The following is a 25,469-nucleotide window of genomic DNA, read 5'->3' as shown; positions in this document are numbered from 1 at the left end:
CTGAGGAGCTTGCCAGCAGAGTGCTGCAAAGTGCTTGATCTTCTGACCTGTTGATTTAACAGCCAAAATGTTTCCCTCTGTGCAGAAGCTCTGCAACAAAGCAGGACTGTTCCTACCAAACTGGCTTAATTGGAAAGCTGGAGGTGCCACTGCTGCAGCACCCCAGATCTAAACCCAAGGGGAGTGCACAGTAAGAAGAGAGTGAAAAGCTGTTTGTATGCTGTGTCTAAAGGTTTCCAGGCACTCTGAGAGCAAAGGGCTGTGAGAATGCACCTGCCTGCCTTCCTCCTGCTGGCCTTCATCCAAGATACTATATCTGGATGCTTATTCTTTTCAGTCTCCCAAATAGTCTACTTACTCCTTAAATGTAGTTTATTTTAGAGATATTCTTGCTTTTGAAGAGGAAACTTGAGAAATCAAAACATGCTAAGTCGCTCTCTAAATTTCCTTCTGATTATATTACTTTAGTGGGGCTTTTTAGGTGCTGTGACATTTAGTTGAGGGCCAGCAGGATCATGTGACCTTGTTATCTCCTAGTTTTTCTTTTGTGTGCATGCCCCCCTTCTTTAATTTTTTTTTAAATAAAAATTGTGCATACAAAAAAAAGGACACACAGAAAAAATACCACACAGCCTTCTGCATTTCATAGCTCTTTATGTTTTGTGTAGGGTGCAATTCAGTTTCATTAAAACTGCAGTTTTCCTGACTTCACCCAAATGCAGTTTCTTTCTGGTATACAGATCTTGCTTCCTGGTATCAAATATGTGAAGTTTCACTTTTGTCATGAGAAAGTGCAAAGTACTGAAGAAAAGGCAAAGCCCATTTCCATACAAGGCGTGGTAATTGTCAAATATTAAAGAAACTGTCTCAATTACTTTGGAGCAGTTTGTGGTAACAAATGGATCAAACCTTTCCCAGACAAAGGAGTCACAATTGCCTTGGCTCAGCTGTTGCAGCCAGGGCTGCAAAGCAGCACAGCAGTTTGCACACGTGTTCTGAATACACTATGAACAGGACTTGCCTGCAGCTGCGGATTGCACGTTCTCCCAGTTTTCCTAAAGCATGCTCGAGGAAGTCCTCCTAATGCCAAAGGAAATTGTGCCCTCTGCCTCTGAGAGAGGGGGGAATGATACAGGCAAGAGAAAATTAATAATTGATACTGTTTTTCTTTCTGGTGCTGTTAAACATCCAGCCTTTCTCTGCCTGGAGCAAGTACTTTCTCCTTTCTCATTTACTTTTACTTCTTTATCCCATGTATCTCTTTTCTCTGCTTGAGCACAGTAAAGAAATTGGCTCATCACACAGTTGTCAGGGAGACAGAATCAACAGCACCTTAGCATGGATCTGGACACTGGGGTTTGTTTGAGGCCAGTGAGATCAGAGCTTTTAACCTGCTTGATTATTTCACTCACTAGTTTCCCCCACCCTCAGTGTTACCTTTACTAAGTCTTGACTTCACTTTTCAGCTGTGGAGTGGCTGCTGGCCGGGGAGAGCCAGGCAGAAAATCTGTCAGTCACTGTCATGCAGCTGCTCCAGGTTACCAGCCTTGGATGTCATCAGTCAAGGTCCCTGGGCATCCCCTGGTATTTGTCTCCACCCATCTCCTTCATCTTCAGGATCCTCCCCCATGTCCAGGATCTTTCATGCAGCAGCCATCTTCACCCTCTCCCTTTGAGCCCCCTGTTGTTTTTTTCCCAAATCACTTCTGCTTTTAGGGAATCCTTTTTCAGCATCACCTCTTCTTTTCATGACCCTGTCTCTTCCTTATCTAAATAGTCTATGAAGCAGACACACAACACATGATCAGTCTGCAATTTGCTGCTTCTGTCTTATGCCTCTTTATTGATGGGAGGACTTGGGACATGCTGCTGTTTATCAGAATTTACAACCAGCACATACAGGTTGCTGGCAGCACATTTCTGTGTGAGAGTTCAGGAGTCTCTTTCAGACATTTCATCCCCACACAAACCCACACCAAATTATCCACCACTTCTTAGCCTTACATTTAAATTATTTTTCACCTACAGCACTCCTTCAAAGTTGATTGCAAATAGTGTTGCTTCTTCCTTATTAGTAACAAGCCTAATGAAGCCATTACTGCCTCTTCCTTGACAGCTGTGTGGGAAAGAGGCACTTGCTGTGGTAGCACAGATTTGTAAGCAGGCAGTGTGACTCTTCCAAAGCTGTTTGCAGGATGAGATCCCTGCCCCTCTCCCCAAGCTCTCTTAAGAGAGGGAGAAAGGAGCTGTCAGCTTGAAGCCCCGTGTCTAACTAGGACCTTATGAATGGCTGCAAACCCTGCAGCAGTGCCAGTTCCCTGGGGTTCCCATAGCAGGCTTTTCTTGAGCTTCACACTCTGCTGGGGTTATTGAATCAGCATTGTGCCACAGCAGCTGTCAGCTTCAAAACACACCAGTGTCTGGGAGGTTTAGCTTCAGGCAGAAGGAGGAGAGTGTCTTGAGGCTATAGTTCATGTTCTGTCTCAGAAAACAACACTATTACATACTGATCCTGGGTTAGTGGGTTTTTCAGTATATTTAACCTTAGCTTGGCAGCATGTAGGTGTCTGCCTCACTTGTACACTGTAAATTGTATTTTGAGTTCAGAGTGTAAGATTTATGGGCAAAGGAGGTTTCTGCTGAAGCTGAGCAGAGACAGAGTTTTTAACAGGCTTTTGTTGTCATTTTAAATACAAGTGATGTTTGCATTCATTCCTTCTTTTCTAAAATGTTTGAGTGTGTTTAGGTTTGTCCGTAATACTGAAATGGTCAGTAAGACAAATTTTGAATAAGTTTAATTGAAGATGTCCAGTTTGGAGACACTCTCAATAAGACTTGATATGCTGAATGAAATTATATATTTCATTCTGATACTAAACTACCTATTTGTCAGTGAGCAGTAAAAGGGGATTTTCTTTGTCAACAATTTGGTAATAGAAGGAAGTAAGTACTCTTTGAATGTACTGGTGCAAAATTCCATTTGTAGTAATGCTGTCAAATCCAACAAAGCATGGAGTTGTAATGCTGTCTTATAACACAGGCAGGCATTTTGTCTTTCTATATGCAGAAGCATTGGAAGTTAGTTGTTTCCCTAAAGTTTTCTTATTGTATTATATAAACTGAACTGCAATGAAATCTTTTCTTTCTCCCTTGCCCTGTTCAAGGCCTTTCCATTATTTCTTACCAGTTTAAGCCACAAGGAATCAGCTTCTTGCAAATACATAGTTAGGAACTAATTAATTAATAGAGCTTCTGCTGTTGGCCAAGACTATCCCATGAGCTGAGTCCTTTCAAGTGAAAAACTTGTGCAGGAATATGAAAGCCTTTAAAATGGATGCTGCAGTGAAAAGTAGAAAGCATTCAGACAGTGAAATAGCCTGGTTCAAACAGATCTGTGTTTGTTTTGCTATTCCAAGCGTTTCCTGTAATCTCTTACAAAGACAGATATGTTGTTGACAGACAGACTCTGCTTTGGACTCTTTCTGGAACTTTGCAGGCAATATTATTTTAAAGCAACAGAATTGTAATGTTTCTATTGCCTTTCTCCCCTCCAAGGTGCAGGAACTCCACGAGGAAGAAGCGCAGTGGGTGAACTACGACGAGGATGAGCTGTGTGTCAAGATGCAGTTGGCAGATGGGATCTTCGAGGCCTTAATCAGAGACACTGTTGATGTACTGAATCAGATAAACGAGAAACAGAGGAGGCTGCTTCTTGTCTGACAGTGCTGAAGTGAGCTCAGAGCTGCCAACCATGGAGTCACAGGCCTCTCTGGCTCCTGACCTGTTCTCCTCCCTGCACATGCTGCAGCTGGACTTCCACGCATGGGGTTCCCAGGCAGTTCAGATGGGATGAAAAGAATCTGAACTGGCTGCCAAGACCTCACACCAGATTTATTGTTTGGAACAAGCTGATCCCTCACTTGAGGCTGCTTTGAGGAGTGCTCAAGACTGTTCATGTGCCAATGCAGTTATGTCAGCAGCTGCCTGGGGCCCTGGCCTGGGGCTTTGATATGTTTGGCTTGTTCCCTGAAAGGGTTGGGTTAAGTTGGGATATTGGCTGTTTTGCTGGAATGGTGGTCAGCCATCAGTACTCAACTTGTCTTTAGTAATGTGAGTAATTTGGAGAAGCAACAGTTTGGTCAGGTTTTGGTCATAAACAGAGACTTACCATACTGAACAGTGTTATAATCTTAACACGTCTTCTCCTGCAGTCCTAACAATGTGCATCAGTTCCTTCTGCTTCAGAGCCTATTTAATTCACGTCTCCGTGAAGCTGGTTTTCATCTTTCTTCTGTGATGTGGTACCAAGCGTGGTGCCAGCCCAGTCCAGGGAAATTAGATGATGTTTCTTCCTGCCTACAAGTAAAGAATTCTTGCTGCTTTGCTCTGAGGCAGAGCAAGATAAAGCCTGCCTAATGTCAAGCATGAAAGATGAGCCCATGGACAACTTTCCTCCTACCGTGTAGCACTTCTCTTCCTGGAGCACCAGCTGCTCCCAGATAATGGATACTCAGGATTTTCTCAGGCACGAGACATGCAGGAGTGGAAAATATTTCCTCACAAAAATTTGGCCTTCAATCCCTCAGCTTTCTCCCTTACTGTCACCTAATGAAATTGGAGAAGCTGTTACTTGAACAATTTAGAGAACAGAGTGTATTCACCAAAGAAAAGGTGTCTGGTGCTTAACTGTCTGCATGTTTTGTGCTTGTGGGTTTTTTATTTATTTTCAGATAATTTATTAAGTGGATTACAAGAGAGTGTCCTGTGCAGTTGACTGCACTGTCTTGTGTTTTGAGACAGACAAACTTGAGAGAGCATTTGGTTTGGAAATTTCCAGAGCCCCATATTCTTCATACAAAACCTCCAGCTTCATGAAGCAGATACAAGGGGGTGAAGGTAGGAACAATCAAACCTCAATGACCAAGGGTGGCACACAAAGACAGGTCTAGGAGTGGAGCTTGAAAACCGAAGCACCTGGTTCAGAGACAATGGAGAGTTGAGGGGGCTGAGCTGAAAAAGTGTGTGAAAATTCCCAGCTCTTTCTATTCCCTTCCTTTCCCAGAACTTCTGCACCATATTAAGTGGTTGATTTTGGTTGATTTGGTAGGATTCATCTGCAGTGTCATTCTGCTGAGTGCTGGTTCCTGACCTGTTCTTCCTGTTCTTGTGTTTTTCTTGGAGGAACACAGACAATCTAGGGTCAAACGTTGATGCCTTAATAGTGGATGTCCCTGTTTGCTAACCTGGGACAAGACCCAGAGGGAAGTCAGATTCTCCAGGCACTGGAGTGTAGACAGACACTTTGAAGCCCTCAGAGGTGCCCCAAAGATGCTGCAGCCCACAACAGGCATGGCAGTTTCATTCATCTGCTTGGTTCTTGGGCTTCCTGCTGTGCATACCTCTGCTCCAGTTTGGTTTCTCTTTTCCACCTTTTTTTTTTTTTTGGTTGAGTTGTTTATTGCTTGGGATTTTTTGAAAGCTATCATTGGAATATTTGCATTTTGCACAATGACACACAGCTGGTAATTCTTCAGGGACAGCACTGGGAAATGTTGGATTTGCCAGAGGTCCATACAGATTCTCAGATGTAGTGTTGCCAGAACCTCACTAGTGAGTAAGTGGTGAGCCATATCCATGGGAGCTCTGCGAGTGGAAGAACAAGGAGGAGGTAATGGTGGATAGGGACACCTCCAGTGGGCATATATATGTCTATCCCTCAGTAGTGGGCCTTTTGGCTGGCTGGAAGTCAAATGGTCTTGGTGGAGCATTGCTCAGCTTTTCTTCTCAAGTGATTCATTTGTTCATGTAAAATGTCATGATGCTGAACCAGGAAACGCTTGGATGCTTAAGACAGAAGCAAACTAAAGCTGCTAGATTTAACCAGCATGGTGTCACTGATTGGGTCACCACCTCAGATTCCCTTTCCTGGGTGTATCTCTTTCAATAGCAAGGATTGCTATTTTTATAGGTAGCAATTATGGAAAGAGGACAGAAACCTGCAGAGTCGGTTTGTACCTGGAGCATCAGGTCAGGTTCTGTTCTGTAGATTCCGTGGCCAGTGTTGAGAAGGTTGTCCTGCATCCCCAGGGCTTTTTGTTCTTCTGAGGGGCTCATGGGGTGTTTCTGGTCTGTCCAGCAGGAGTGGGGAGGTTGTGCAGTCAGGCCTGACAGGGCATGGGGGCCTGTTGGAGATCATGTGCCCGTTGTCTTTTGGCTGCAGTACCCTCCACAGAAGCACTAACTGTTTTTAACAGGTGCTTGGACAGAAGGAAGCTGTGTCTAAGTAATGGCTTTGTTGCTTTGCAGACATCACTGATTTATTTTTGGTAGCAATCCTTGCTAGGAGCAACCCTAAAATGACTTGAACGTACGTGATACCTTCTCAATACCTCACGTGTGTTGAGTTGCTTTGAGTCGAGTGTATGTTCAAAACCTCAAGTGGGTTGAGTACTTGTGGACTGATAATTACTGCGATGAAGCAAGGGTCAGGCTGGGTCAGGCTGCTAGTGAGGAGATATGGGGAAGCCTGGGGTCCCACAAACAGGCTGAATTCTCTGCTTCTCTCCCCAACCTTTCCTTTGTAAGAACAAGATGATATTTCTGCGTCCTGGTTATCTCGGTGTAACCACATAGGAAGATTCAAAGCTGGGACATTTTGCTGAGACCTGTGAGCTGTTTGGGGCAGCAGCAGCTGTCATCACTAGGAACATGCTGCTCCATCTTTGGAAGGATCTCAGAGCCAGGTGGGAAAGCCCAGGCTTGTGGGAACACGGAGTGTGGGTACCTCTGTAACAGCAGGATGCTCTGTGAGCCGAGCCCTGGAATATCAGTACTTCTGCCTTTCCAAGAAGGCTTGTTGCTCACAAGGTGGAATGAGGGATTGAAAAATCCCATCTTGTTCCTTTTCCTTTCTTGAAAAAGTGGCCTTAGCTTTTTGCAATACTTGAATAAGTGTGTACCTGCAGAAGTAGCACAGTGACAGAGATCTTTTAGGTGACTATTCTGCGAGGAACTGTGTGCAGTTCCAACTTTCATATCTCTTTGCTACCTTAAGAATATTAGGAAAACAAAGTACTTTTCAGCAGACAAACAGTTGAATCTTACAAGGTTATTTAGTGCATCTGAAGTGTTTACAAACCAACTAAAATGGAGAAAAGCAAACTATTGAACTTACTTGTAATTTAAGTGTTAAATGCAAAATTATATACAGATGAAAAAGGAATACTGTAATTAACCTGCATTTACTAAGGGTTTTTTTTTCCTTGATTTTGCAGAGCCTTTTGATACACATTTGCAAAGCCGCCTTTTGGGAGGCTCGGTCTCCCCCATGTACTGTGTTGTGGAGATGCTGAAAAGAAACCCATTTACTGTGTATGTGTAAATAACCTGGTAACTTGGGGTTTGGGCCAGTTTCAGCTCGTGTTCACATCCACAGCAGCTTTGCACAGTAGACAGATCCAAGGATGTGGAGGGGTTGGGGAGGTTTTTTTGTAATTAAGAACTGTAAAATAACCAGGATGGTCCCTGTGTACACCAGTGTAAATATCTTTGGTAACTGAAATGTACTTTAAGAGAACAAAATCTGTAAATAAACTGATTTATAAATTAATCTTGTTTCCTGGATTTTATAAAATGGAGCTTTCTGATTACCCAAGCAGTTGCTAATTCTGACAGTGTCCTGGAGATTTGTCTCTTGTACGTTCCACTTTCTGTCTGATGCTGTACTTGGGATGCCAATCAGAGTCTACAAAATCCCATTAGAGTTGCCCTAATTATAATCATAACTTTTTTTGAATTTCCTTATTGTTAAAGCTGACTGTTGATAACACCAGAAAATAGCATTGAGCAATCATTGCAGGAGTTCACAGAGGGAGAAAAACTACTCCTTGCACATATTTGTTCAAAATATGTTTTAAAAACTCATGGTTTAAAACATTTTTATGTTAAAAACAGTTTTGGAATTAAATTCTTCAGAACCTCAGTCTTGTTTTGTATTCCTAAATTGGTACATCTCTGCAGAGCTGCTGTTAGGAGCACCAATCCCTTCCTCACCAAGGAGCAAATATTGCTCCCTGGAAACTTTATGTGTTGGTGTAACTTTCTAAATTTTTGCTGTTTTCTTTCCAGGACAAGAAAAAAAACAAGTCACTTTTAATACATGAAAAGTCCTGGAGCTCTATAAGAGGGCAGCCAGGCACTTGCAGTGCCAAACCACAGGCATGGGCATGTGGTGATGGAGTGGCAGCGTGAAGGTGTGAGCCAGGGAGCACAGGTGTTTATTGAGCCTCCTCAATGCCTGTGGTCACCCCTGCTCTGGTACCTCTGCTGTGTTTTGGTGCCTTTTATTAATGGACAGCCCAGCAAAGGCTTTGCTTTCCATTTATTGCAGACCCTGTACAAAACCCAGCATTGGTCTCTCCAGCTTGGAGGACACTGTGTGACCATCAACTCCTCACCTGCCTGGGAGGGCTGTTTGCATTAAATGGGGGGGACCTGTATGAGCTAGCCATTGCAATTATTTCTTCTTTGCTTTTCTTTAGCAGAGGTACCTCATCCTGGAAGAGGATTTGCTGCATTCAGGCTTCTATTATGGAAGCAACTTTGCTGCAGTCCTGCAGTGCCAGTGTCTTGTAGGGCTGGTCCTCCGTGGAGCGTGCTGGGGACACGGTCACAGCCCTCAGACAGGACAATATCACAGCCCTCAGACACTGTCACAGCCCTCAGACAGGAGGATGTCACAGCACTCTGAGCTCAGCAGTTGAACCAGCCAAACGCAGTGGTGGGTCCTGGATGTCCAAAGGTCTGAGGCCAAGTGGTGCTGCAGCCTCTGTGTCCTCATTAGTGAGCAGCAGGAGAGCACCCGTGCCGTGCCTTTCCTCGCCTCACAGCAGTTTTACTCCAGCAGTCCTGTATTTTTGGACAATTTTTTTTTGCATCCATCCCTGGAAAGGTCTCAGAGTGCATTTCATGATGAAAAAAACCCTGATCTGTTCTTCTCTGGCTGAAGAAGAGGCTTCCTTTAAGAACGGCCCAAGCTGTGGGAGTGCTGCCAAGGTGCTCCGGCGGGTGATGCAGCAAACTGCTGCATTGCTCCTGCTGTCCTTGCCCAGGATGCCCAGCAATCAGCATGATGAAGGCTCTCATTTCCTCATTTGCAAGTCTATGTTACTTCACTTTGTCACTGACTTTCTACCCGTGGTGTTTGTGCAACTCTTCCCAGAACGCTTGGAGCATGGTTACCTTTAACAGCTGTTTCACCTGTGGACCTGGTGAAACTCCTGGGTTGGGCAATGGCCAGCAGCCGCCTCCCTGATGGCACTGTGGATTGAGTGGGACTGTTTGGTGCCTCCTTTCCTAGGTACAGCCCACTCCCAGGTGCTTCCCTGGGGATGTGGTGCCAGCTGCAACCATCCCACGTGCTAAAATGCCTGGCAGTGCACTGGAGCACTTGAAATGTTGACTCTGCTCCAGACATGCTGTGCCCTGCCTAGCACAAGGGCTTCTGCAATGTCCAGGCTCTAATTAACACAGCCCTGAGAAGAAAAGGAGTTGGTGGGGAGCTGCTGAACACCCAGAGTGGAGGAAGGAGAGGAGGGGGGCTGCCCAGCTGCTGGCACTCAGCCCAGAGCATGGGCCATTGCCTGGCAGGAATGCAGATGAGATGTAATGGAGTTTGAAAGTGTAGGGCACTCCGGGATGCCAGTCCTGGTGGGGGAGGGAAAGGCACCCTGTGAGACCTGGAAATTGGAGCAACAAAACCCCTAGCCCCAGCTCTGTATCTTCCTGCCTCCTCATGAATGAGGGGAAAAGAATAGAGGAGCTCTGTTCTGGAGGGTGATGGTTGGGCAGGTTCAGGGGCACAGACGAGTACAGATACCTTCTTTTGCCTGCCAGGAGCGCTGATGGCCTGGAGCAGGTGGTTAGTTCCTGCTCTGAATGTTTCTCTTGGCCCCAGTTTTCCAGCCCTTTGCTCCACCTGTACAAGACTTGCTGTGTCCCTTGGGCTGTGTTCCCTCCCTAATGTGGGTTTCCAGTGGCTTCCTCTTGCATGAAGTCTAGACTGACTCAAACTCAGATTTTGTCTGAGAATTTGCTGGAGGTGGAAGTAACACCACTTCTGGGGGATGTCACAGCTATGATTTGATTTTATTCCAGCAAAATAAAGGAGGCTGCAGGGGATCCCACTGCTCACATGGCTTGGCTTGGGGAGCTCAGCAAGGTGCCTGCTCCAGTGTATGTGTCTGCTGCATTGCTCCAAGGGCTGATGGAGCCAGCACTGCTCAGTGAACCTGTGATTGGGCATAGCAGTCCTTGGAAGGTGAGACCTTGCTTACGTTGCAGGACTACTGTCAGAGCAAGAGAGGAGTGCTCCGTTGTCATCCCTGTGGTATTCTCAGTTTCAGGCACTGCAATTAAACCACCTGCCAAATAATGATGTGGCAAATCTGGGCGGTGTGGCCTCCTCCAATCTTCTCCTTAAAGCTGGGAACATGAGCTGGACTGGAAAACATGTGCTCTGTGCAGCCTGGGTCATGGTAATCATTTATGACTGTTAGTAGATCTGAAATTTGCAGGTAAAACGTTTCCTACCCAGACATACCACTGACAGTGCCAGTTCCTCCTGGTCTCCCTGGGTTCTTCTGAAAAGAGCAAGGCCAGCGTGGCTGCTGTCCTTTGGAGCAGGGATGAATCAGCAGAGGGTGAATAGCAGGAGGCTGGTACTGCTGTATTCTCTCTGCAGATGCAAACTATGTGAACACATTCATCACATCCTGAGAATGCACCCCAGATTTGCTTTTGTGCCTCTTGTTATTACAGGCTGGTTGGGCTTGAAAGGTAGAAATCAACGATTTCCGACCAAGCCTGTCTGGTGGAGTCAGCAATCCTCAGCTGCCAGTGGGGGCTTTGAGGGGCCATCCTGATCTTCACAGGTGTCAGCCTGGCAGAGCCAATGCAGAGTGTGGGAAGCAGTCAGGATTCAGATTTCCTCCAGGTATCTCAGCAAAGCTGGCACATTTGTGGCACAGGTGCTGCCAAAGATCTTGTCTGAAGCCATGTCTCAGCTGAGGTGTGACTTGTGCCACCAAGCAAAAAGTGCCATCTGGACTGGAATGTCAGGGAAGTGGCAGGTGGCACAATTTCCCTTGCTCTCTAAGGGAAGTGAGGCTTTTTCTTTTTATTCGCAGAAGGACCACGCTTTAAGCAGTGCTGTGCTGTGGATCCAAGAGGACTTCCTTGAGTTCATCATCTTGTGCAGTCTGGAGAAAGGAAAACTGCTGAGCTTCCTCTGCAGCTCGTATTTTCAAGGTGCTTGCAGGGGTGTTGAATGCAAACCTCTCAGAGCAGGCTCCAAAATGCCAGTGACGGGGTTGCCGCGATTGTATCATGAGTCTTGCATTGGTTGCGTGCTTTCCTTGGAGTCAGTTCCTGGAATCACACAATTAGGGAGGAATGTGTTCTATAATTTTCAAGGAAGAAAGTCCATTTCAGGATCTCCCTGTGGCCCTGAACCTTCACAGCTAAAGGGGAATGAGGAGGTCCTGGGTCTTCGGAACATTTTATAGATAGAGTCATGCTTTTAAAAACAGACAATCAGAGCCTTTCTCCATTTTCTGAAATGTAGTCTTTTCCATCACTTCAAGGGCTGAACACATAAAATCCAACCACTCTTTCCTTGTCTCCTCTCTAACCCAGCACAGAGGGGATCTGAGTAGCTTTGTGTCTGAAAATGATCCATTTTAGGTGCACAAAACAAGTTCTGCAGGCCTTAAATTATTTTGGTGAGATTGTGGCTGCCTTTTGAGGTTCTCAGCCTGTTGATGTTGTCCACGCCTCACTGACTTCAAGGAGATTCCTGCTGGTTGTTAGTCTGGGAAAGGAGATTTCAGAGCTTAATGAACTAAAGCCACTGCTCAGCTGCTGCAGAGATTGTGCAGCACAGGAATCTCTGTGGCCATCCCATGGCCTTGCTACAGAGTGAAGCACAACTCTCCCCAAAGTTAAGGATGCTGAGGTAGGCACTGAAGGCTTTGCTGTGAAAACCAAGCATGTTCCTAAATGTGCAGTGGGAGCCTAAAGCTGCCCTTTTAGGTCTGGCTGGAGCTCAGCAGGTGGGCATCCAGCATCACCTAGCACCTGTGTCCTGGTTTTGCTACCTGCAGGTTCCATTGGCAGCCAGAGGTTCCATTGGCAGCACTGGGAGGGAGTTTCTAAAACCTCCCCAGAGTTCTGCTGGTTCTTGACTGCTATTATTTCATCTTAGTTGCTTTCAAATCCAACTTTAAAAAGAGTTGTTTCAAAGCCTCTGCTTCATCTTTGGCTTCCCATGCCCTGTGTCAGGGTGCTCTGCAATGAAAATATGTCTCTTCCCAGTCAGAGGTGCAAGAAAAGCCTCATCTCTTGCTTTGCAGCAGCATTCAAAGAAAAAAAAAGGGATTTTTGGGCAAGTCGGTGCCTGGAAAACTCCACACCCTGCTGCTGGGGAGCCTTGGGGATGGAACGTGCCAGCTGGGCTGTAGGGTTGTGGGTAGCAGCCCAGCTGTTCCCGGGGCAGCAGGAAGCAGGAGCATCGCCACCCCAGGGCTCCCGGGGATGAGCAATGCCATGGCTCACCTCCAAAGGAGCCAGAGCCCCCGGGCTGGGCTGTGGGCTCTTGCCCCTCCACCTTGCTTTTGCATCTAAAAAAAGGATTCAAGGAATTTGGGCTGCCTGGGAGGAAGGGCTGAGCTGGATGCAGAGGATGCTGGCAATTACACTGGTGCTGAGCACCTCTCCTTTGCCTTGATAACCTAATCAAGCTGATGAGCCCTTAAAATAAGGCTTTAACCTGGGGGAAGATAACGGTGGTGATCTCCCTGAAGATGGGGATTTTTGCATTTTAATCAGCAGCTGGATGAGAACAAGTCCTGGCAAAGTCCCTGTCAGTAGTGAGGTACCACCTTTCAGAGCAGCCCTGCACAGGCTGGGCTGTGTCTCTCTGCCTCCTGCTTAGACAATGAGGCATGATAATCCCTTAAGGACTTAATTACAGCTGACAGGGCTGGAGCAGACCATCTTCGGCCCCATTCCCATCAGCCTGGACCCACAGAAGATGGGTGGGAGCAATCCCCTGGGCTGTATCTACCACACTCTGTCCCCCCAGACCAGGCAGTGTCAGGGAGCCCTGTAGTTTCCTGGAGCTGTGCCCCGTGTAGAGCCCCTGCCCTCCACTGCCTCGGTGAGCCTGGGCTCTGGCAGGCTTGTTTTTCTAGCATGGCAAGTCCGCCTAAAATGCCTAGGTGGGGCCCAGCATGGATAATGGCCTTCCTGGGGACAGAGCCAGCAACAAGCCCTCAGCAGTCATGGGCACCCCCATTGCCAGAGGTTCCCTGGCCTCAGGGGCTGGGGAAGGAGCGGAGGGCTGGATTCTGGGGCTGTGTCCACCCTGGCAGTGCCTGGCTCTGCCCCGGGGCACTGAGCAACGGGCACCTTCCGTCTGGGGCTGGGAGCCGGTGACGTGTGTGTGTGTGCGTGAGTGAGGGCACGGCTTGACCTGGCTGGGAGCATGGAATCACAGAATCCTGGAATGGCCTGGGTTGGGAAGGATCTGAAAGAACATCTATCTCCATGATCCTGCCAACCCTTCCACTACCACAGTTTGCTCCAAGTTCCATCCAGCCTGGCCCTGAACACTTCCAGGGATGGGGCAGCTACAGCTTCTCAGGGCACCCTGTGCCACGGCCTCACTGCCCTCCCAGGGAAGATTTATTTTCCTAATATCTAATCTAACTCTCAGTTTGAAGACATTCCATTGAAGGGGCCACTGGGGATAGAAGGCTGCTATTTTTAGATGCAGAGCTGGAATTTGTGGGTGTCACTGGATATCCTTGCTGAGTCTTGCTGGTAGGTTTGGGGAGAGGGCAGGGATGTCTGCAGGGTGCCCATTCCACAGGGTGTCCAGGTACTGCCCAGTGACGCTGGCTGATGTCAGGACATCTGACCAGGCCGCTGCCCTCGAGGTGCTCGTGTTGGTGACAAAATGCATTTCGGGGCTGAATCAGCTGCCTTCGCCATTGCAGCATCACAGATTCATTTCGCTTGGAAAAGACTAAATCACCGAGTCCAGCCTGCGCCCCAACACCACCCTGCCAACCAAACCTTGGCAGCACTCGGTGCTACATCGGCTGTTTCCTTAAACACCTCCAGGACCCTGCCACCCCCACCTCCCTGCGCAGTCCTTGCTTTATCAGAATTGTACCATTTCGTCCCCTCACGGAAGGGTAACACCGCAGCAAAGGGTGGGGGCTCAGGAGGGCAGTACTGGCTCCTCGCCATGACATGGGGGCGCCGAGCGGGGGCTGCAGGCCCACCGCGGGCCGGTGCCGGGGCTGCGGGTGCGCGGTCGGGCCCGCGGCCGCTCTGGGGCTTCCCCGCCCCGGCCCCGCCCCGGCCCCGGCCCCGCCCCAGGGGCGGTGCTACGGGCGGCTCCGGGCGCTAAAGGCGGCTCCGGGTGGTGCCGGCCGGCCTGGCGGGCGATGTGGCGGCGGCGGGCGCGGGCCGGGGGCCGCGGGGGGCCGGCGGCTCTCCCGCCGCTCCTGCTGCTTTTCCTGCTGCTCCGGGTGCCCGCGGCGCGGCCCGGCCGCCTCTACTCGGCCTCTGACCCAATGGAGCTGCTGGGGCCGGGGGCGGAGGGGCGGCTGCTGGGCTCCAGCAGCGCCTGGGCCGTCGAGTTCTTCGCCTCCTGGTGCGGGCACTGCATCCACTTCGCGCCCACATGGCGGGCCCTGGCTCACGACATCCGCGGTGAGTCCCCGGCCGCGCTGGCCCCCCTTGCCCTCATCCCCGCCTGCCTGCCCCATCGGCTCCGCGATCCCTCCCGTGCCCTTGACCTTGTTACCCCCCACCCCTTATCCCTGTCTCTGTCCTCTTTCGCCAGCACCCGGTGTCTCTGCCCCTGCACTCTCAAATTCCCCTTGCGCCTCTGTTCATCTCAGCACCCCTAAATCCTCCTCCCTGTGCCCCTGCGCAGGGAGTCCCGCTTCCCCCAAGACCAAGAGCATCCTGCAGTCCCTCCTGCGTCCTTGCCCCGTCGTCGTCCTCCTCCCCTCTGCCCGCACTCTTAAATCCTCCCTGCATCCCGGGCTCTGCATCCTCGTTCCCGTGAGCATCCCTACATCCCGTGTTATTCCCACCGCCGTCTCCCATTCCTCTCTGCCCTACCCTCTGTCAGCTCCCCAAAATCCCCCTGCGGCCCAGCTCCAGCCTCCCTGGAACGTCAACCGGCTGAGAAGGCCCTGCGCCCTCTCCGTGTCCAGGTTTCCCCCCCACCATACCCAGGCCTGGCTTAGCAGCATCCCTGCACCCCCTTTGGCAGGAAAATGCTCAGGCTGAGCCTTCCCGGGCATGGGAGGTCCCGCTGCCCCCCAGACTTTCCCTGAGCCCCGCTACTCCCGCTGCCTTTAGAGATAGGGACGTCAGGTTGCTGGGCGCTGATCCCAGCTGATTTGTTCCCGGCTTTGACCTTGATGCCCGGCCTGGCCGGTGCCAGCCCCGCCTGGGGACCCGCACACCCCACTGCTGGGCCCCTTGTCCTGCCGGGACTCATCCTGCCTCTCCCGGCATCCCGGGGTGCGCGCGGCTTCTCCCTGTTATTGCACTAATTGATACAGCGCGCTGGCTGCCGCATGAGTCAGGGGGCCGGCCGGGCATCCCGTCCCTCGGAGGGGATGCCGTCCCTCCCTGGGGATGCCGTCAGAGCTCCCCAGCGGGCAGGATGTGAGGAATGGGGTGCGTGCCCGGGCCCTGCGGGGCAATGCCGGCTCTCCTGGCCCCTCTCCAAAAGAGGGCTCCCCCAGGGGTCCCTGCTCTGGAGGCCGAGCGCGGATGGTGTGCCCATGGAGGCGGGGCGGGGAAGCCACCCCCGTGCTGCTCAGCATCCTCGCTGCCATTCCCACGGGTGGATTTTCGTAGGAGAGGGCTGGACGGGGAGGATGCTAGGGTGACCTGTGGACACCACGTGCAGATGAGTATAGGAACATGCCTGGCTCCCTGCAGTAGGGCTCGTCACCGGCTCTCCTGTGCCACGAGTGCCAGGGCAGTGGGAAGCAGCTCACCTGTTCAGTCACCTGCGACACGGGACAGTGTTTCCCCGCCTCCAGCATGCTCCTGCCTAGGGCAGCATGGGCTCCATCTGCATGCCAGTGCCGTGTCCCTCCCTGTGCCACTCTAAGGATGAGGCAAGGTGTTCTCCAGCTTGTGTCCTTTACACTAAAAAGAAACCATTTTAGAGCTTTTTTCTCCATTTTCCTGCTGGTTTTCAGAGGCTGCTGCTTAAAATCCCTCCATGTCCCTTTTTGTTCATGCGTTTTACCCCAGGGGCATGCTGGTCTCCGCTGGGGAGTCACAAATGGGGAACAGATGCAGAGAACCTGGGCAGGCTCTGCTGCAATGCCCTGGCCTGGCTGCTGGTTTAGGGTTGTTCCCTCTTGGTTGTCAGCTGTGCCCTTGGTCTGGGGTGAGACAAACTGGAGCCTATGTTCCCTGCTCTCCCTGAGCTGTGGCTAGCTATCCCTCCCCTTCTCCTGGTGTCCTCTTCCCGGGAGCTGGCGCAGAGGCTGGACAGGCAGAACCAGCCGGGCAGGCAGTATTGGGTAGAGCTGCCTGTGCTCCATCACTGGCAGAGCAGGGCGTGCAAAGCCAGCTCCCGCCTCACACGGCTTTCCCTGTGTTCCTGCTGCCTAGAAAGTAGGGCACCACACACCAGTGCAGAGCACAACCCTGATGTTAGGGCTTGGAAACCATCAGTCACTGTCCTGTGAGGGGCGAGCAGTGGTTTTGGGACAGGAGGATCTCTCCTGCTGGAGATCCCTCCTGACTCTGCAGGCATTCCTGAGGAGGAGGACAGTTTTTGAGGCCGTGGGGGTGCTGAGCTGTGCTGACCTCATCTTCTATCCCCACAGAGTGGAGGCCTGCAGTGATCCTGGCAGCCATCGACTGTGCTGACGAGGACAACCAACAAGTGTGCTCTGATTTCGGGATAACTGGCTTCCCCACCATGAAGGTGAGGCTGTGTGTGCCAGCTGCAGGCTGGGCTTCGCTGTGCTTTGCCTTCTGGCCTGTCCCTGTCTTGCTCAATCAGATTGACAGGGGTATTGCACCAAAATACTTCCCTTGCGGCTTTGCAGGCTGAAGCTGTTTCACCCTTCCCCAAAGCAATGCTGTGTCCTCGCTGCAGCCGGTGCAACTGCTGAGCGATGGAGCAACAAGGGGGGGGGGAAGCCAAAGCAGTGTTTTGTGGTGAAACACAGGAGCTGGATCTCTGTTAACATGAGGGAGACTCTGAATCCTGAGTTGGAAACACTTCAGAAAGGCTGCTTGAGGGTAGAGAGAGGTTGCAGGCACAGGTTTTGGAGGAGGGCGCAGGGATGCTGCAGGAGGTTGGAACTCCTGGGAGCCTCCTGTGCTGGCTGGCAAGGAGCCACCCCTCCTCCTGGGCCTGTGCCCAGCCCTTTAGCTGTGTCAACACAGCTTCTGCAGAGCTTCCCGCTGCAAACGGAGCCTTGCTCCAACACAAGCGGCGAAGCCAAAGGACTCCAGGTGCCACAACCAGCAGTTAAAACCAGGATTGCCTTGAGATAGAAAAGGCAGGAATGAGGGTTCTATCAGACATGCCCTCAGTCCCAGCTTACAGGCTCAGCTCCAGGTGGGGTCAGATTTGGGGTTTTTCAGGCAGGTTGGCTTGGCCCCAATTCTGCTCTGGGGTCTCACCGAGTGCCCCCTGCCCTGGGACACTGATGGAAGCGTGTCCTGGGGCAGGGACATTGTGCTGATGTGGCCGTGCCAAGACATCACTTGCTTCACATCCTGTGTCCCTGCCGAGCACCTTTTGCAAACAGTCCCAGCTCCCAGCCCAACCTGCAAAGCAAACACCTGGCTGATGCAACCTGGTGTTGCTGTTCTGGCTCTGCCCTGGGTAGTGGAGCCACTGTGGGAGGCCAGGAGTGGGAAAACCCTCTTTTTCCTACTTTGTCATAGCTCTGGAGCAGGGACACGGGTTTGCAGGACCGGGAAGGTTCCAGCTGCCTCCCTGGGACGCATGGAGACACCTGCTCCACTGCCTGCCAGTGCTCAGCTCTTGGCTGGACATGGCTCCCAGCCAGCCCATGCCTGCATCCCTCTTCTCTGGGGGGATGCCCCAAAAGATGGGGACATGGCTGGGAGCTCCCTCTGTGCTAGCTGATGTCAGTTAGCCTGCTGTGGGGAAACTGGGGCAGAGCTGGTCTACAGGGAGCCTCAACCTGCTGGGTTGCACTGCCTCCTGTCCCACTCCATACACTCACTCCAGTTTCCCCTTGTGGGTTTTTTTCCCTTTCAGTTCTTCAGAGCTTTTAGCAAGAAGCCACAGGATGGGATAAGGATTACCAGTGAGTATTCAGAGCCATGGGGTTTTCTACCCTGGGTGTGAATGGCCCTGCTGCCCACACCTCCCATACTGCAGTATCAGGGAGCTCTGGGGGCAGCTCCAGGCAGCTTCCCTTGGCTCAGCCCCTGGGATTGGCTTCCCCAGGGCTGACCCCTTGGTGTCCTGTTCCCCTGCAGATCCCAGTGCCACTGTCGAGGACCTGCGCCACGCCATCATCACCAACCTTGAGCAGAGCCAGGATGCCTGGCCACCCGCCTGTCCTCCTCTGGAGCCAGCAAGGTAGGGGCAGCAGGGGGCCAGGATGGCCTCTGTCCCTTGGGGAACAGGTTTCTGGGGAAATCCTGAACCCAAAAGGAGCAAGGAGCAGCTACTGCATCATCCACGTCCCAGGGAGATGACCTGGCCAGTGTAGAGCTGTTTCCATGGCCCAGATGAGATAGGCTATGTTGTTACATCTCCTAACAAACCTGCTCATCAGCCTTACTTAGAGCAAGCAATTCTTGGGCCCCAAATTCTTTGTGACATGGTAGTGTCATACCATGCTGAGTGAGGCTGTGTTGGAAGCTTTTTCCTGTTCTGAAAAGGGATTATGTTGGTATCTGAGTTGTCCTTGCTGGATGCAGGCAGTTGCTGCATTGTCCTGAGAAGGAGCCTTTGGATTTCCCAGAGCAATGGTTGAGCCAGACACCTGCCTCAGGTACTCTGGTGCCTCTGAGTTTGAGACAAAAAAAACAAAAAAAAACAAAAAAAAAAAAAAAAAAAAAAAAAAAAAAAAACCAAAAAAACAAAAAACAGCCCTGGTTCAAGTTCATTGCCGGTTTTTTTCCCTGGGTGAGGCTGCAGCTCCCTCCTGCCCTGCCCTGCCCTGCCCTGCCCTGCCCGTGTTTTGTTTTCTACCTCCTTGGCCAAGCCCAGTGGGTTTTCTCAAAGCCTGTGAACCAGAGCAGAAAACTAGGCTGGAAACTTCAGCAGGAGGAGTTGCCTGCTCAGTGGGGCTGATCCTGCAGCAGCATTCCCTGTCAAATCCCAGCAAGCAAGGCTGGAGCTCCTTGTGAGGGGGAGGGCAGAGCATCCTGCTGATGCCGAGGCACCTGCTGCCGCCCTCCTGTCTCTTGCAGTGCTGAGGAGGTTCGCACCTTCTTCCAGAGGAACAAGGACCAGTACTTGGCACTCATCTTTGAGAAGAGCAACTCCTTCGTGGGCAGAGAGGTGGGTAGAGCTCCATTTATCCCCCACTTCTCTTGGAGCCTGTGTGCCTGCTGCCTGATGACTCCTGGGTGCCTGTGGTAGGGCAGCTCTCACCAGGAAGCCTCCCTGCCCAGCTTGCACACAGCTTAGCCAGCGCCAAATGTTACCCAGGGCACTGAACAGCTCTGCTGCCTCCCTGGTGGGGCTGGGGAATCCCTCTGCCCCCCCATCTGACCCTGGGGCTTGCAGGTGGCCCTGGACATGCTGCAGTATGAGAACATTGCGGTGAGGAGGGTGCTAAGCAGCGAGGAGGAGCTCGTGCAGAAGTTTGGTGTCACCTCCTTCCCCTCCGGATACCTGCTCCTCCGCAATGGCTCCTTCTCCCGCCTGCCCGTGTGAGTATGGGGCACGGCAGGGTGGCTCTGGGGGTGCAGGTGGGGTGCCAGCCTTGTGCCCCGTCTCTCTGTGCTCCTTTGTACTTGTGGGAAGGTGCAGTAGGAATGAGACTGGCTGAGTAGGGGAGGCTGGTGGGAGGTTGCTGGTGGGCACTGAACTGCACTGCCAGCCCTGGCTGGAGCTGAAACAACAGAACATCCTTGTGACTGAGCCATTCCCTTCCCACGTCTGCCTGGAGGTGGCATGATATGGCTACCTGGGACTCAGCTGCGCTCTAGGATGTGTGTAAGTCTGCCCACTGCTGGGGCAGGTGGAGAGTATGGAGCACACCACGCTACCTCCCAAGGCTTGAACTACCCACTTGGCAAAGCCTTCATCCCCTTGGCTTCCTTCCTTGGGGTCAGGTTTTTGGGAGGGACTCGGGACTCAGGGCTTCTTCTTCCTGGCAGGCACATAGAGGCGCGCTCCTTCTACACCTACTACCTGCGCACACTCGCGGGCATTACCCGCGGCTCCTACAAGCTGAACGCCACGGCCAGCACCCTCAACGACAGCGACCGCGTGTCACATCCTCTGCGAGCCGACCGGTCAGACCCCTCCCCCTGCTGGGCAAACCGGGGCGGGCGAGCGAGGGGCTGAGACCGGGAAAAGCCCTGGGGTGAGGGTTAGCTCCGTGGCTGATGGAGCCTCGTGTTGCTCTGCCCTCCCCAGCTCCAAGCTGTACATGGCCGACCTGGAGTCCGCGCTGCACTACTCGCTGCGGGTGGAGGCTGCCCGTCCCTCCTCGCTGTCGGGAGCACAGCTGGCTGCCTTCAAGTGCTATGTGGCCACGCTGGTGAAGGTGAGGAGCTCTGGGTGTTGGGAGGGAACTGCCTGTGCCTGTATTTGTCTGTTTATGAAATGCAAACAGCGTGGGCCACCGTGTCCCAGCACTCACGGGTAGTGAAGCGTGGCAGTCTGATGTGGGCCCTGTGTCCTGGTGCTCAGTGTATCCCACAGCAGTCCTCATCCATATGGATCTCCAAACTCAGCCCAGAGTCCCAGTGGGAGCTAAGAGGGGGTGCTGGAGTGTTTCAAACAAGATGTGTGTTGCCAGCTTTGGTGGCAGTGGGATCATCACTTGTAGGAGGTGTTGAGTCAGGAGGTCTTTCCAGAAGAAAGGCTGTCACCTGCTGGGGTGTCAGAGGATGGTCACAGGAGTTTGTCGCTCTGATCTGGATGCTCAGCTCAAGAACCCAATCTCTGCAGGCTCCTTTGATAATAGTCCAGGAAAGGAACTCCCACTCTGAGTCAGACTCCAGACAAGTCTGATTTAAGGTCTCCTTTTTTCTTCTATGTTGGGCCTGGCACAGCTGAAGTGACTGAGAGCTTTGAGCCAGCAGAAGCAGGGCAGTTTAATTTCCTGCTGTAATGGAGTCCTGCTGCATTTGGCTAGTTCCTCCACTGGGCCTGCAGGAGCCCTGTCTCCATCCCAATCCCTGTCACAGCCCAGGCTCCTTGGCAGACTGGGGCCATGCCCTCCTTCTTTGCTCCCTCCTTTGTCACCCAAGGTCTCACGTTCAGTTTGGACTTTGCATGGCCCTCACTGATGTGTAAGACACCCCCTGCTCCCACCCCCATCGGCTCTCCCCCAGGAAAGAGCTCCAGACTTAAGTCCTCAGACCTTCATGTGGCTCCTCTGCCTGTGTCCAACCATTGCCCTCAGTCTTTCTCCCTTCAATGTGAACTACAGAAATAGGGAAATAAATCCCCCGTGACACCAGCTTCCTGCCCATGGGTGTAAGTGTGCTGGGGTGGTGAGGAGCAGCAATGGTTTTATTTGATCCATTTTTAATTCTTCCTGCAAAGCTTCCCCTCGATGAGCTGTGGCAGTGGGTGGTGGGTGCTGGTGCTTCCCCCGGGACGCTGAGCCAGCGCTGCCATTGCCCTGCTCATCCACAGGACGGAGCAGCATCCCCAGGATTGCAGCCCAGGGCTCAGCCTAGGGAGCTCGGCCAGCAGGTCCCAGCCTTAACTCTTGCACTCCCAAGAGGTATTAAAGGAAAGGAGAAGGGAAGAAGTCCTCATGGAGGGAAAAGTGGTTCCTGGAGGCAGAGGATCACACAGCAAAGCCTTCTGTCCAAGGAGTCAGGGGCCACTGTTTGCAGCACAACTGTCAGGTCACAGATAATTCCCCTGCAAATTTGGGTCTTTTCATGTGATTCCCCATGCGCCTGGGAGGAAGAACAACTCAAATTCAGAAAACTCCTCCTTCTTTTCACTTCTCCATCATTTCTCCTGTGTGCTGATGTCCCCTCTTCCCCACAGGTCAGTCTGTCTGTCTGTTGGTGGCACAGGCTGCCAGGCTGCTCCTCTCCCAGGAGTGGTTTTAAAGTGCAGCTGCTAATCGGCTTTGCCAGACTTATGGACGGAGTGGCTTTTTGCCTCCCTCAGTTGGGGCTGGGGCTTGGAGCCTGAACATGCATCCAGGGGACTTGCCATCTGGGGTAGGGGGACAAGCTGCAGACCCCAGCCCTTCAGAGATAGTCACCAAAACCTTGCCAGGACCACGCTGCTCTCCAGCAGAGAATGCTGATGCTGCTCAGCGCCTGTGGGCTGCCCTGTTGCTCCCAGGATGAAATCTGTGTTTTCTCAGCCCTCTCCCTCCTCTGCAGTACTTCCCAGGGCGCCCCTCCGTGCAGACCTACCTGCAGACTCTGGATGCCTGGCTGAGGAACTGGACAGAGCCCGAGCTGCCCCGCACAGTTTTGAAGGAGGCCATGAAGAATAAGAGAGATGTAAGATGCTCATGGGGACCCCCAGCCCCTGCTCTCCTTACCCCTGCCCCTTGTCCCCCAGCTGGCACTGTCTGCCAGCCCCATCACACCATGTCCATCTGTCCACCAGGCCTCCCACCCCTCGGTGCTCCCCACCAATGTGACCTGGGTGGGCTGCCAGGGCAGTGAACGCCACTTCCGTGGCTACCCCTGTGGGCTCTGGACCATCTTCCACCTGCTGACTGTCCAGGCTGCCCAGAACGGCCCTGACAAAGGTACTGCTGTCCCTGGGGGCATCAGGGGCTCAGGGAGGGAGTGTCCAGCTGAGCTATGGCATGGGTAAGGATGCTGCATGTGGACAAAGGCTTGTTCCCCCCCTCCCTTCTTCATCTCATCCAGGGCCAGTTTCCATGGGGGGGACAAGAGACAGAGTTGGGGTGTAGGGTTGCTACCTCAGCTGTGGGACTGTGTTGGTGGCACGGGGGAGGGGGGCCAGACTCACCCCCCTGCTCTGCCTCCGCCAGAGTTACCCCTGGAGGTGCTGAGCACCATGCGCTGCTACGTCCGGCACTTCTTCGGCTGCCAGGAGTGCGCCGAGCACTTCGAGGCCATGGCGGCCAAGTCCATGGACAAGGTGGCCAGCAGGGAGGAGGCCATCCTCTGGCTCTGGTCCCACCACAACGAGGTCAACGCTCGCCTGGCGGGTAAGCGGGGGCTGCCTCCAGGGGAGCTGAGGTGGAGGAACATCCCTCCTCCTGGATGGGTCTGGCAAATGGCTGCAGGGTGTAGCAGTGGGGACAGCCCGTTGTTTTGTCCCCCATCCCAGGGGACAGCAGCTGGTCATGCAGCATCAGACTGCCCTGGAGATACAGTTGGATCTTACATGCTCCTTACAGGGAGCTTCCCAAAGCTGCTGTTTGCCCTTGGAGGACCCCTCTTCCCAAGGAGGCTCCTCCAAATGTCCCCATCCCCAGCTGCTGGATCCCCTGGGGTGTTGATACAGGGCCAGAGTGCGCCACATGTCCCCTCTAACCCCCTTGCTGGCTCCGGTCCCTGCAGGAGGTGACACGGAGGACCCCAAGTTCCCCAAGCTGCAGTGGCCTCCACCGGACTTGTGTCCCCAGTGCCACAAGGAGGAGCGGGGGGTCCATGCCTGGGAGGAGCCGGCCGTGGTCACGTTCCTCAAGGCACACTTCTCCCCGGCCAACATCTACATGGACTATGCCGAGCCCGACCCCATGCCCGTGGCCAGGGAGGAGACCGGCGCCAGGCTGGGCACGGAGGGCCCGCGAGAGGAGAGGGGGAGAGGAGAAGAGGAGGAAAAGGAGACGGAGGGAGAGGCCAGAGTGCCGGGGCACCCGGGCTCCCCCGAGCCGCGGCGCCCCAGCATCGTGCGGCTGAACCCCAAGCTGCGCGAGGGGGGCGACGACATCGTGGACCTGGATTCCTTCAGCGAGCAGCACTTCAAGAGCCAGGCGCTGCGAGCGGCCGCGGGCCGGCGCCGCCGCATCAGCAAGCGGGACACCATGGCCTTGCCCCGCGGTGCCGCGGCAGGCAGGGAGCGCCGGCGCGCCCCCGGCGTCCTGCTCCGGGATGAGGAGGGGGCTGGGGAAGGCCTGCGGAGGAGTCCCTGGCTGCGGGTGCTTGGATTGGGCTTCTCCCGCCTGGACATCAGCCTGTGCGTGGCCCTCTACTTCCTCTCCTCCATGTGCCTCCTGGGCATGTACACCTTCTTCCGCCTCCGCACCCGTGCCCGGAAAGGCCGCCCTGGCTTCCCCATGGCCTGAGAGGGGCTGGGGGGCCCGGGGGTCTTCCTAGGGTGGGTGAGCTGCTGAGACAGGATGCCCCTGGGACGGCGTTTTGTCCCACAGCGGGCAGGGGTCTGGCACGTCCCCCTCAGGCGCTGTCCTGCTCAAGGCAGTTGTCTCACCCAGGGTAGGGGGTGGAAGGCTCTTTTTGGGAGGAAGGAGGTGTCAGAGCATCCCCCTTTCAAGTCATAGTGCCATGTTTTTGGGCGTGTGGGAGCTGGGACATGAACAGTGGTTTGTGTTTTGTCCACCCAGCTGCCCTCATCTCTCTGTTCCTGCCTCCCTCCCTGGCGCTGGGCTGGTTTCACACTGGGAAGCCCAGTCCTGTGCTGCAGAGCAGCCCATTGGGGTCCAACCACTAGTGGGGCCAGGAGGGTGCAGCCCCCCAAACAGGGGACACTGCTGGGTGGGGGCAGCAGTCATGGATTCAGATGCAATTTGTGTTCCCTCTCTTTGAGATGTGGCCCGGGGCCTCCCCATCTTTGCTCACCCCCTCCCCACGCTGTTGTTCGTTCTCTGCTTGTCTTAGTGGAATAAATTATTTTTGCCGATGCCTGCCCTGCCCTGCTGTGTTGGCTGGTCCCTGCCATGCAGGCATGCTGGACTACCCCGCCCCATTCCTCATCTCCCTGTTCCTGCCTCCACCCCAGCCCGGGAAGAGCCCTTGGTTTAAAAATCCTTTCAATATTTTTAATAACTATTTTACGTTTTCTCTTGCCTTTTGCTTGGGGATGATGCACCTCCAGGCAGCTGCCGCCTGTACATCCCCAGGGCTGGGATGGCTCCTGCTTTCTCCTCAAGCAGGGGAGAGGCAGAGGAAGTATGTGAACGCCAGGAAGCTGCTGGAAAAAAAGTTGGCACGAGCTGTCGAGCTGCAGTTCAGCGCTGACCATGCCCGTGGTCCCGAGCAGGGAGACACAG

The 25,469-nt window shown here is 53.0% G+C and overlaps 2 protein-coding genes across 11 annotated transcripts in view; both read left to right on the top strand.

Moving 5' to 3' along the window:
- Window positions 1-7,609, top strand: part of CEP350 (centrosomal protein 350) — a 71,053-nt gene extending 63,444 nt beyond the window's left edge. For all 10 annotated transcript variants that reach the window (XM_050977447.1, XM_050977443.1, XM_050977446.1 and 7 more), the window contains exon 38: window positions 3,556-7,609. In XM_050977447.1, the coding sequence (XP_050833404.1) occupies window positions 3,556-3,720 (165 nt within the window). In that variant the 3' untranslated portion in view covers window positions 3,721-7,609. The remainder of the gene's footprint in view (window positions 1-3,555) is intronic.
- A 6,897-nt stretch (window positions 7,610-14,506) lies between these two features.
- On the top strand, window positions 14,507-25,099 carry QSOX1 (quiescin sulfhydryl oxidase 1). Its single transcript, XM_030226709.2, has 12 exons — window positions 14,507-14,781; window positions 16,938-17,038; window positions 18,353-18,401; window positions 18,577-18,679; window positions 19,519-19,609; window positions 19,838-19,983; window positions 20,434-20,571; window positions 20,696-20,825; window positions 22,639-22,761; window positions 22,871-23,015; window positions 23,265-23,444; window positions 23,800-25,099. The coding sequence occupies exons 1-12, from the start codon at window positions 14,514-14,516 to the stop codon at window positions 24,525-24,527; spliced, it is 2,202 nt and encodes a 733-aa protein (XP_030082569.2). The 5' UTR covers window positions 14,507-14,513; the 3' UTR covers window positions 24,528-25,099.
- Window positions 25,100-25,469: the final 370 nt, after the last annotated feature.

The sequence above is a fragment of the Serinus canaria genome, chromosome 8, assembly GCF_022539315.1.
Source record: "Serinus canaria isolate serCan28SL12 chromosome 8, serCan2020, whole genome shotgun sequence".
Classification (NCBI taxonomy): Eukaryota; Metazoa; Chordata; class Aves; order Passeriformes; family Fringillidae; genus Serinus; species Serinus canaria.
This window is presented reverse-complemented; position numbering and strand designations above follow the sequence as displayed.

What these genes read in the sequence shown, in the direction of transcription:
- QSOX1 (XM_030226709.2), top strand. Translation starts at nt 14,514, where the DNA reads ATGTGGCGGCGGCGGGCGCGGGCCGGGGGCCGCGGGGGGCCGGCGGCT. An exon ending in ACTCCTTCGTGGGCAGAGAG is followed by an intron (nt 19,610 to 19,837) that starts GTGGGTAGAGCT and finishes TGGGGCTTGCAG; the next exon opens with GTGGCCCTGGACATGCTGCA. An exon ending in CCATGAAGAATAAGAGAGAT is followed by an intron (nt 22,762 to 22,870) that starts GTAAGATGCTCA and finishes TCTGTCCACCAG; the next exon opens with GCCTCCCACCCCTCGGTGCT.